The 12276-nt window shown below is 35.4% G+C and overlaps 1 protein-coding gene across 2 annotated transcripts in view; it reads left to right on the forward strand.

Annotated features, from left to right (window-relative positions):
• Positions 1 to 12276, forward strand: part of VIPR2 (vasoactive intestinal peptide receptor 2) — a 56931-nt gene that overhangs the window by 18719 nt on the left and 25936 nt on the right. For both annotated transcript variants that reach the window (XM_055804932.1, XM_055804933.1), the window contains exon 4: positions 502 to 599. In XM_055804932.1, the coding sequence (XP_055660907.1) occupies positions 502 to 599 (98 nt within the window). The remainder of the gene's footprint in view (positions 1 to 501; positions 600 to 12276) is intronic.

Here is a 12276-nt window from a genome sequence, read left to right on the forward strand (position 1 = left end):
TTGCTGTAGCAGTAAATCATTGCCATATTATCTAAGAGCTTTTATAACTCTCTAGATCATTTGGCACTGCCTTCTCAGAAAAGCTGAAATAGGAGGTTAGAACAACTCTCTCTTAAATTACTTTTCTATCAAATTGCTTTACCTCCGAATTATCCGCTTTATGGAGTAAGCTGAAAGAGTCCCTCTAGAATACTTCAGATAAAACATCAAAATATTTTAGGCTTTTGCAGGTGTAATAGAAATAGCTATTATACCAAAGTGGAAGCCTGCCATCATAGCTTGGAATTACTTTTGTTTTTCTCTAGTGCAAAGGCAACTGAGCAAAATTAAAAGCCAAAGTAGTATGAATGAAGAGCACATGAAAAGAAATGGCTGCGTTGCTTTAACAGGTGTGCTAGGAAATACAGGATGTTAACAGAGAATGACAAAGTTGTCCAAAGATTCATCGATGAGGAGAATTTAAAATCTTTCTGATTTAAACTCTCTATCGTTGCTTTACAGGAAATATTAGCAAAAATTGTACGACTAACGGATGGTCAGATATTTTTCCTGACATTTTAAGTACTTGTGGATATAATGACTATGAAGATGATTATAAGGTAGGAAAAGTACTTTTTCTATGAATTTAGATGCTGATGTTCAATACAGCTATCAGACATGTTCTGTTTCTAAATAATTACTGGTTTACTCTATCAGAATTAATGAAAATCGGTAGTAATTTTTAGTAGCAGTCTTGCCATATGCTTGGATTGCAAATGTCATATAAGATAAAATCAGAAATGTAGAATTCAGTAACTGAAACTCAAGGCTGTAAGCAGTTGGTAATTGCAGTAATGCATCTGTATTTCTAATATTGCAGTGTTATTTGGCTTGCACACAGTATGTTTTACATTGTGTTATTTCTAGATGTTTCTGTTATAACAAATCCTAATAGTGTAATAATCTGTTAATAATACATGCATCACTTGATTGCTGGTATGGGTTTAAGTAAAATAGAATGAATTTAGGTCATTGGAATTATTGTAGATTTATATTGGACTTTCAATTGAATTAGCAATTAGAAGTGGTTCACGAAGCTAGCAAGATATCTTAAATACACTATAAATGGAAAAATTAATTTGATCACTTTGCAGATACTATTTCTTGTTCTTTTTGTTGAGGAAAGTACTTTTTCCATCACATTTTACCTATTTTCTATCTGTTTTCCTGCTGAGGCTAACAGAGCAAGATTTTGTTTATAAGCATGAGCTCATAGTATCAGTAAAACTTGTTATCATGAACAGATGGAGTCCTCTTATGAATAAAGATATTTGGCTGCTTGGGTTTTTCTGGATTTTAGTATGTGTAGAGTGGCTTTGGCAGATCTGTTCCGTCTGGTTTGCAGAGATGTACTGGCATTCTAGCTAAGACATGCAGTTCATGCCATGTCTTTCGTTACTCAAAAGCCTAACCATTACTGCAGCTGAAAATAGATAATAAAGAAAATGTATAGATTATGTTTTTTCCCAACTTTTCTGAAGACATATTCTAAAACATTGGTATCATCTGACAGCTTGGGAGCAAACATGCGTTACTGCTAAAACAGCCGTTTTAAGACACCATCAGTCAACCCAGACAATTGTCATGTGGAGTGAAAATGGGTCAAGATTTAAAAATTCAAATTAACAGAGGATAACATTTCTAGTAGTGAGAAATACTTAATTAGCAGATGAACTAGTATAACAGAAGAGCAGTTTGTTTGACATATTCATTAGTAATTTGAAGAAGGAGAATGAAGTTCAAGTTGACTATACTTGCAGTAGTAAACCTAGAAAAACTGGAAACAGGAAATAGTTGTAACATTTACAAAAGCCTGGAAAAGAGCAAATAAGAAACCAGTGAAGCTAAAAATCAGAAAAGAGATGTGAAAAGCAGATACTGAAAAAAAATTATTAACAAAAATACAACAGCTAGAGTATCATAGCTACCTAATACAGGTATGGAGCAAATGCACAGCATGTGGCAGGGAGGGAAAGGAGAAATGCAAGAACTGATTGCACTTCAAGCAACATGGCCCAAGGGCACTGTCCTTTTTCTCAAGTACCAGTGTCATTGCTTAGGGAATATTCTTTGCCTGAAGATCATAAACTGGTTGTTTCAGTGGGACAAGACAATTTTTCTGACTTAAACAGTGACAAGTCGAAAAGTGGATACAGCAGTGCTGGCTTGTCAGAAGCTAAGCTGTTCCTATGCAAATGTTTTTGGGGTTTTTTTTAGTTAAAGAAAGGACAAAAATTATGAGAATAAAATCTGAAAAGGGAAACAGGAAAGCATATGTTTAAACCCATCTCTTCATGGGAGGTAATATAAAAAAATGAAAGTATCATGCAATTGTGAGATTTCAGAAGTTATTTAAGGTTCTGCATCAGCCAACTGCTGCACAGAAAGCTTTCTTGAATTTGGATCTTAGTGCTCAGTGGTAGCACCTCAAAACAAAGTATCTTTACTCAACATAAAGCAGTATAGTTCATTTTTATTTGACCTAGAGTTTCAGAAAAAAGAGCTAAAAAGGAAATCCTAAGTATTTGGATACAAGATATTTTGGACACAAAAGTTTCATGCAACAGTATGCTTTGCAGATGATATATGACGTTGCCCTCAAAACTGCAGTAGCTAAGGAGATAACACTTTAGGGAAGGTGGCAAAATGCTTTTCTTGTACCGAGTCTTAAGTTTACTTCTCTATGCTTTCTCTGAAGACAATGTTAAAGGAGTAGGTAGAAGCTCTGACGTCAGTTTGGTGCCTGCGTCACTGCTGAATGAGTTTCCATTACAGATCCAATAAAGTATTTATTCCTGGGGTTTTTTTTGCTGTCTTTTAGGATATGGACTTGTGTCTTTACTTCAAAGGGGACTAATGTATATACATATTTTGTATTTATTTATTTATTTATTTGTATATATGCATATACAGAGACAGATATCTCTCCAGATATGTGTCTGCTGGCTTGAGCAGTTTTGAATATTCTAGAGAAGATTTAAATGATAGAGATTGTTAAGCAAATACAGAATTCTTTCTGCTGAAAGAACTTGTCTGCTTCAACAGTTTGCATTGATTTTAGTTACAGTTAAAATGTACAATTTTTATTCCATGTCAAATGGTGTATTAGCAGGTTTTATAAAAAGGAATTATTTGCTTAACATTTTTAAATTAACCGTAAGTTTCTGATACAGCACCATTAAATTGAGTATTTTATCTTATATTAGGTCTTCTGCTAGTATTCTTTAGTACTCCTGTCTGTATTAATAGGGGACCAATATGTCAGGTAGGACAGTGTCTGAACAAACTATCTGCATGTTGTTATTACATCAGACTGTATATCTAAACCTTTATTATATACTTCCACTCTCTTTCCTATAAGTAAACCTACTTATAGGAAATAAGTAAACTTTCTATAAGTAAACTGCTAACCTTGAAGATTTAGGTTCATCTCAGTTATCTAAATAAGTGTGGGTTTTTTTCCTTTTATACTTCTGTTGAGCTCATGGCAGCACAATGGCAAAATTAATAGCTTGATTTGACCATGCTAGAAACACACATCAAGGTATGTTAACACGACCCGAGCCTAACTGCAGCCTTTCCTTGACATATTTTGACATCTTCTGCCTAGACTGAACAAGCTAGAGAAGTGTCCTAGGTGTCTTCATACAGAGTATTAAACTCGCTGTCAACTTTATTAACAAAACGGCAAGATGCCTGGTGAATGTAGAGGACTGAAATGTGTCCACTTTGTTTAAAATAATGACTGGGTCAGTTAATAGAGCTTTGTTTGATCTTACGATGAATTGGCCTAAGATTTATTAGACCACACAAAAACCCCAATACATCCAAGTTACAGGCTATGAGATTTGAACACCTAGGGTCATACAAAGACAAATTCATGGAAAGAGATCCTCAGGGCTGTTAAGCATGGTGATACTGTTGCAACTTGTGATTAAGTAGAAGCATCTTTTATGGAAGAGGTGTTCCCATATTCTGGCCAGATTCCCAAAGCATTCACTCTTAGGCTGCTCTCAGAGATAACCTCCTGGATGTGCTACCTAGTACCCAATGCAGGTGTGTTACGCAAGGCAAGGGTAGTCAAGGCAGTGAGGTCAGGACTGACACAAGCCCTGTCTTGAATGTCTGTAGCCACCTTTACAGAACAGATGCATTACTACTGCCTGTGAAGTGGATCATTGCACTAATTGGACTAATGGATTGTTTGTACTGAGTTTAAATTGAATCCTTCCCTCTCAACAAAATGTAATGCAAGGCAGCCATCTACCAGCGCTTTTTCTTTGTGCCTATAACTCATACTACTTTTATTTACATTACATTCTGCATTTTTCATTACTTTTTCCATGAGATGTGATTAAGAGAGCAGTATTCCTTAAAATAAATACAAAATCTTCTTCCTGTTCTGGTTTCAGCAGGGATAGAGTTAATTTTCTTCCTATAGCTGGTAGAGTGCTGTGTTTTGGGTTTAGTATGAGAATAATGTTGATAACACACTGATGCTTTTAGTTCTTGCTAAGTGGTGTTTATACTAAGTCAAGGACTTTTCAGCTTCTCAGGGCCTGCCAGCAAGTACTCTGGGGGGCATAGGAAGTTGGGAGGGGACACAGCCAAGACAGCTCACCCAAAGTGGCCAAAGGGATATTCCATACCATATGACATCATGCTCAGTACATAAAGCATGGGGAGTTGGCTGGGAGTAGGGGGGATTGCTGCTTGGGGACTGGCTGGACATCAGTCAGGGGGTGATGAGCAGTTGTATTGTGCATCACTTGGTGTTCTTTTCTTGAGTTTTATTTCTCTTTCTCTTTTTGTTATCTCCCTTTTCATTACAATTATTAGTAGTAGTAGTATTGCTGTAATATTTTACTTTATTTCTATTATTAAACTGTTCTTACCTCAACCCACGGGTTTTACCTTTTTCTGATTCTCCTCCCCATCCCACCAGGGACAGGGGATGTGAGCAAGCAGCTGCCTGGTACTTAGTTGCTGATTGGGGTTAAACCACAACACTTCCATTGACTTCAAGTGAGAAGTACTAGCTCCGAATATAAACTGGTATTCTCTCTTCTAGAGCACAGTGGGAATTGAATTTATTAATTGCAGACTGTCCAAAGACACTGCGGAATATCAGTATGCAGTGAGAATGTTCACACTCATGGACACATATATGCTGGTGCATGTTTACACATGAAAATATGGAGGTCTGTACATCTGTAAAATTGTCGTCACTCTCACTATGGTTAGGGAACTTTGAGTAAGAAGATATTCTTACTGTCATACTTAGAATTAATGATACTACTATTATTAAGAGATACTTAAGGCACTGCTGGTCTCATCTTTTTAAGGTGTTGTTTAGGCTTAGAGTGAATTGAAAGAGAAATGTGTCAGAAAAGGTTATCATTAATTACTTGTATAGAGGTTATTAAATAGTATGAGGAATACCAATTTTTATTATATTTTTATTTTAATATTGCATTTTTATTAAATTTTGGTTTTCTCTGCACCCTTAAAAAATGTGTAGAAGTGCCTGATAAGAAAAAAGTGAATCCATCTCTTTATCTCAGTTTGCCTTTATTCTCTTCTAAGTAAGTACTACAAGGTTTTAGAAACGGCTACTCTGTTGTTGAAGTTAATTTTGCAAAGGGAAAGAACTGGGGTTCTTTATTCCACTTTTATTCGCATTTGCTCATTTCGGTGCTTGTAAAGCGCTGAACTCATTTGCTAGGCCCAGTTCTGATTTACATTGTTTGTGCAGGTTAAGGTTTTCTGATATATTCTTCTAGTATGAATATTTGGATATTATGGAATGTACTCTGACACATGTATCATGAGAATGTAAGACCACAAACTTTAAGCAATCGTATCTGCGAATACTATACTCTCTTACGGGAATGTACTAGCCCACAGAATAAACAAAATGGTAAGTCCCTTGGGATGAAAATGATCGCCAGTACTTTACTAATGATCAGTTATATTTCTGGTTAAATGAATAAAGAGGTGTGGGGTGTTCTTTTATATTAAGGGTGGCTTCTGGCCAATAGCAAAACTCCTTTGGACAAAGAATCAAGGCTTAAATGTTAGAGCGTTTTGACCTTCAGGATTAAATTACCCTCTCACCCCTAGAGGTCCTTCCAAACCAAGGTTAAAAGATCCACTGAGTAACTGTCAACTTTGCCTAGGAAGCTTCAGTGCTACATCTATTCTCTAAGCAGAAGAATTTTGTCTCCTGAACTTAGTAAAAATAACATGACACTAACTTTAAAGGAAACATTAGCAGAAAAAGGTGTCTGTTCTAAGAAAATGTAAGAATAGATGTTTCAAAAAAGTGTATTGAAGATAACACTAGTTACATGAACTTGTACTAATCAAATTTATTGTTATATCTGTGGGGTTTTGTACCCTTTTAAAAGCTGTTAAGTAGCCACAAAAAAGGAGGAAACATTTTAGGATTAGATCTTTTAGTCTAGAAAGCAGTTACAGATTCTGTAAACATTTCCATAAAATTGTTCTGAAAACCATAAGCCACTGATTTTTGCTGTGCCTAACCACCTATTGAGTTCAGTTTAGTGGTTTTAATTAGCATATTGTCCTCAAAACTTTAAAAGTAAATTGTTGGATTTCAGTTTTGGAATCAGTAATGCTCAAATAATCATGTGAATATTTCGCAGAGGCCAGCTGTTCTTACTACTGTTGCAAATGTACTATTTTTGTTAGACTTGCAGAAAATTTCATGTCATTTCAATTTCATATGCATGGCTGTATTTATTCTGTGCTAAAATCTTTTAAAAATACAAGTATAATTTCGTTTTAATTTCTGTTTTGGTCAATCTCTACCTTCTTTGCACTCATTCTTGCCGATCTTGCACATTTTATATTAAGTTCAGAGGTTAAAGCTAAAATTTAATTGAGATCTGACTAATTGTGGTTTACACAGAATAGTAAATAAGAAAAAAATATGCCAATCTTACATAAAAGATATTGATTTTTATGTGCTATCAGATTTGATATTGCTTTGTCTGCTTATTTTGCAGCAATACAATATAAAGAACTTGTTTCTAAATGGTATTATGTAAAATACAGAGTAGTGACAAATATTTATTAGGTGTAACTGCCACAACACAATGCAGAGTTTAATTCTTTGTCTTTACGAGGGTCATGTATATTTAATAAACACATAATTTCAGAACACAATTTGCCAATTGTTTTGCTGAGTGAGTAGTATTTATAGAGTTCTTACAGGCAAATTAAGACACTTCTATTTACACTCATACAGGAAATTTAAGTAGCAGTATGATTGCATCCTCTTTGATGCTGAGACTGATAAAGTGCCTCATACTAACCATTTTTGCTTGTTTTTGAATATCGTAACTCCTAAACTTAAATAGTTGTAATTTTCAATGTAATGGATCAAAATGTAGTAGCATTTACTTAGCTTTGCAACAGTTTGAAAAGCAGGGTAAATTTTTGATCAGTCAAAAATAGTAAAACATTTCAGATTTCTGACTAATACTAGACGAGTACGATGGTCTGAAAGAAGGAAATGTGTTTATTAGCTACACTTTCAAGTGTAGAATAGAGAATAATTAAAAATCTCTGTCGTATGACAAAGCTATTGTAATTGTGTATTTATTTCTTATTTGCTTGTACTCAGTTTGAACAAAATGACCATGGTCAGTATTAAGGGAATGTCAAAATACTCTTGGCTGATTAGCTTCAGTCGTGACTTATACCTCCATGTAGCTGTTTTGTGTTCATCCATTTGGCAAACGAATGACTGACAGATAGTCTCAGTCCTGCTGACACTGACAGCTATTGTGGTGGACTAGAAGTACACAGGATTATTGTTTTGATTTTACTCTGACTATTTGTTGTAGGGGTCATGTGTGTGTATGGAATGCCAGAAACATTATTTTAAATAATGTGTTTTTTTCTGGAGGAAGACAACATCTTCTGTTCTCCCCAGTGGGTAGAAGTGACGGGAGTCATTACACATGCAGCCTGCCTGACAGCTACTGTCAAGCTCAGAGTACATAGCTAGAGGCTAAATTAGAGGTGCAGTTACATCCAGTCTGGCTGGACAACTGATGCTTTGTTTGGAAGTTCATGTGGGATTTCACCTTTTTTTCCATCGTTTAAGAATTCTGAAATCAGATACAAGTAAGACAGGCTCCAGTTTCAAAAGAGTCAGTCAATGGAGTTTTTCTCAAATCAAATCTGGACAGATTTTTCAAGATGGCACAGAATGATAAAAAATGGAACAAGTCCAGCTTTTTTGTTGGGTGTGTTTCAGTCAGCCCAACACTGAACCACAGCTACTTTCTGTATGCCAAAGTACAAAACGCTGTCTTATTATATAGTCTAATGGCTGAAAAATATTCAAAGTAAGATTTTCAATTCTGTAATATCAACACCTGCCATGCTAGTTTGTTTATAGATGGCAACAGTTTTGGTAAGTTTATGCAGTTTAATGCAATTTATGTATCTACATCCACAGTTGGAGTTATTAGACAATAGTCTAGCTCCCAACTTGAATAATGGGGTTTATGATGCCTTCAAAATTGGCAAGGTGAAGGACCTTTCAACTTCCAATGCTATGAACATAGTTAACATAACTGGTATAGTTCCGTATGCTTCAAAAGGTGACACATGGCTTATATATAGAGGGCATGACTCTTGGGAGAATGTAAATAGGATGGCTCCTGTATTTCTTGCCAGTGCTATAGAATTGGCCATTAGATGCTTTCTAAGCACTGAGATTATCTGAGTTGCAAGTTGTTAATATCTGAAGCACAAGAGAACTTGAGTAAAGGATATCTCTAGTGGGAATCCTTTATTGCTTTCAGGGGATTTCTGCACCATTCACTATTTCCTTTAGCAGATGCTTTTACTACTGACTTTGGAAATTCACTCCTTACACATAAAAATAATCTCAGAAATGCTGTTAGATAGATTTGTGTTGACTTTTGTGACTGCCTGCAAATCCAGTTAATCCGCTTCCCTTCTTTTTGAATATTTAGAAATATTTTTTTAAAAGTACATCACTTTTTTTTCTCCATATGTTGTTCCTTTTGTCTATTTGATGCCTTTGCAAACTGACAGCCTCCAAAGTTGGTTAACTTGGCAGCATGATGGCAGATACAGTCTAGCCAGGCCAGTCCAAGAGCAGGAATTGAAAGGAACAATTTGTCCACTTAACTGTGAGCACCAAGGGATTATGGAATGAGATATAAACTCTCCAGTAAATTGTGGAGTCATTATTACAGACAGGTCAGTCAAGAACTTTGTGCAGTATACCTTATTGGTAAAACCAGCAGAGAGTATTTTATTCCTAAAGGAAGGAGGCCATTAGGCCAAAAAAAACTTTCAATGATACCATTCTCTCTCCCTCTTCCTATTTGAGTTTAGATTCGCATCTCAGGAAAGAGATGGTACAAGTCAAAAAGACAAGTTATACAGTGAGGTATTAAGAGCAGACATAGCTCTAAGACATTGATTGTAAGATAAAAAATGTGTTAGAGAAGGGCTTTTAACTCATAATTTTTTTATCAAGCTTTTCCTCAAGCAAATGCAACGTAAAGGTGCTATTAAGAAGCAAGAAATTTTAAATAGACATCTTGGTTTTCTTTAACATGCTATAAAATCATTCTGCAGTACTGTCTTTGCAAGATACCTTTTAAGAGAAAAGCAAAGGATATTTTGAACAAAAATAACATCTGCAGTTTACAGCAGCTAGATTTGGAACTGCAGTCACGATGTGCTCTGTGCTTATTTTGGATCTGTTGAGAATGATAACTGCTTTTAACCACTGTCTCACTTAGAATGAATGTATATTGCATCAGAAGCAATGAATTAAAAAGACTAAAGCTCAAACTCTGGTTACCCAAAAAGGTTAATCAATTTAACTATGTAGTTTTGAAGTAAGCTGAATTGATGAGCATAGTCTTTAATTCTTGTTAAGTTAGTTTACTTGAATTACATTAATTTCTAACTGATGTATAAAATATACATACATCTGTGTACATGTATATATTAAAGCCCCTGTCTATTGTGAGAATGATGCAATGCAAGATTAAAATCCACAATTTTATATATTTCTGTGGAAAACAGTACTTGAAGCAGAGCTTAATCAGGGACTTCTGACAGCTGATCTTTTAGTAAATATCCTTTTAAAAATGCCTCCTCCCTCACTTCCCTGTAATTTCTCCGTACCAAGCACTGCTGGGTTCTTCCTCATGAGTGTTTAGCAACATGGGGTTATGTGTTCATTGTGTTACACACTGGCATCACTAGGACTGTGTGCAGTTACCAGTAAAAGCATGATGGCTGCTAAGGTATGGAGACATTACAAAGACGAGATTTTTTAACAGTATGCAAAAAATACATACTCTTGTGTGACTAGAATTACAATTCCAATGAACTTCATCTGACTAGATTGTAGTGTACTCAACAGCATTGAATCCAGACAGCCTATGCCTTCTCTGCAATGACTAATTCTGTTGAGTTGCCTACCTTTCAGAAAGATTACAGCCCACTGTTAGATGTATTAAGCTAAATGAGTTTTACTTTATTAATTTAACCTAGTCATCAGTAGTTGTTTGAAAGAGTTTAAAATAATGTTACATTTTTATTCATGATATTATTACTGAGAAAACAGATTTGTGGTTTCAGAAATCCCTTGAGAGTTAGACCTCAGATGGAAAAATGACAAATAAAAGCAAAACCAAATGCCAGACTCCAAATGTTGGCCTTCGAAACAAGATGGAAAAAAGAATAAAGACGAAAATCTTAATGGACGTAAAACCAAAGCTTTGTAATGCTTTTACTGCCTGATGGAAAGCTGACCAAATCAGTGGAGAAACTCCTGGGACAGAGTCATGTTGTCTAACTTTAGACGTCTGGCATCTGCATCTACACTAGTTTCTCTAGGTTCTGTTTGTATTTAATGAAGAAAAAGTAGGTGGTTTTACTTCACTATCCTTCTAAATTATTTTAGATGCCTGTCTTGGGATGACATGAATAGCACTCTGCTGCTTCACTGGTTGTAAGGAGATTCTTGATACCTACCTCAGATGGAGTCATCCCTGCAAAATCCAGTGGCTATTAGTGCATCTGCTTATTTACTGTACTGTCCTGCACTTTATTCTAACTTGCTTTGAGGAAGTAAACAGGAACTCCGCATTCCTGGGCATGGAAAACATTTAAAGGAAGACAAAACTGCTTATCCTAAAATCAACTTTATAGAGATCTCAAAAAAAATTATTCCACAAAAAATGGAAAAATACTTAATTGAATTACATAAACTAGATAAATTTCAGTGTTGTTCTCAGTGTAATGGATTCCAAGAAAAGGAGAAGGAAAAGATATATTGAGTTCAAATTGTTCTTGCCGTGAAGCAATGCAGAACATATAAGCAGAATCAAGGCTTTCCCATGGAAACATTGGTCTGACTGCAATTTCCCAATAATGACTGCTGGTCCAGAATCATTCTTATAAACATTTTAGTGCATGCCATCTAAAGACTATAGTGACTGTGGGTTGTTAGAATCTGTAAATCAGTTGATTCTGTGTTCTTAATTTATGAAAGTATAACAGGTGCTGTCTAGGATAGGAATGGGAGGAGGAGAAGAAAGTAGGAGCAGTATAATTCATTCTGAAATGAAGATGGGCAAAAATATGGAAAAAGCAGACAAAGGCAATGCAGACTAAACATAGATATAAATTTTATATACTTGGCACCAAACAATTTACAATTTCCTAAAAAACTTCCAAGACGAAACAAAAATTAAGGAGAATATACAGTCTCTCTCTAGATCTGGTATGCTTGGGCCTTTTAAAGTAGCATTAACATAAAAATGCAATGCATATATAAGAGAATTATGTGATAACTTAAGTGATGACTGTTTTATAAGCAGCAAACTTGTTCAACTGCAAATAATTGCATCAGAAGAAGTGATCAGAAAACAAAAAATTTGTTCTTACCCATTCAGAGTAGAAGCCGAATGTGAAACCTTTCACATTATGCATCAGGGTTTCTTATCTGGTGGGCACTGACTTGGCTGTGCGCAGAACATCAGAGCAGGTGCTGGAAAAAATTTCTTGGGTCTTTCAGTCATGTCTGTGCCAACACAGCCACATCAAATTCTCTCCAGTCGTTTGCATTTACATACTTACCATGTATTTTAAAACCTGGAAGGCTGAAATTCAACTTGCAAATCAAAATTCCTAAAGGTAGATATT

Source organism: Falco peregrinus, chromosome 5, assembly GCF_023634155.1.
Source record: "Falco peregrinus isolate bFalPer1 chromosome 5, bFalPer1.pri, whole genome shotgun sequence".
Taxonomy (NCBI): domain Eukaryota; kingdom Metazoa; phylum Chordata; class Aves; order Falconiformes; family Falconidae; genus Falco; species Falco peregrinus.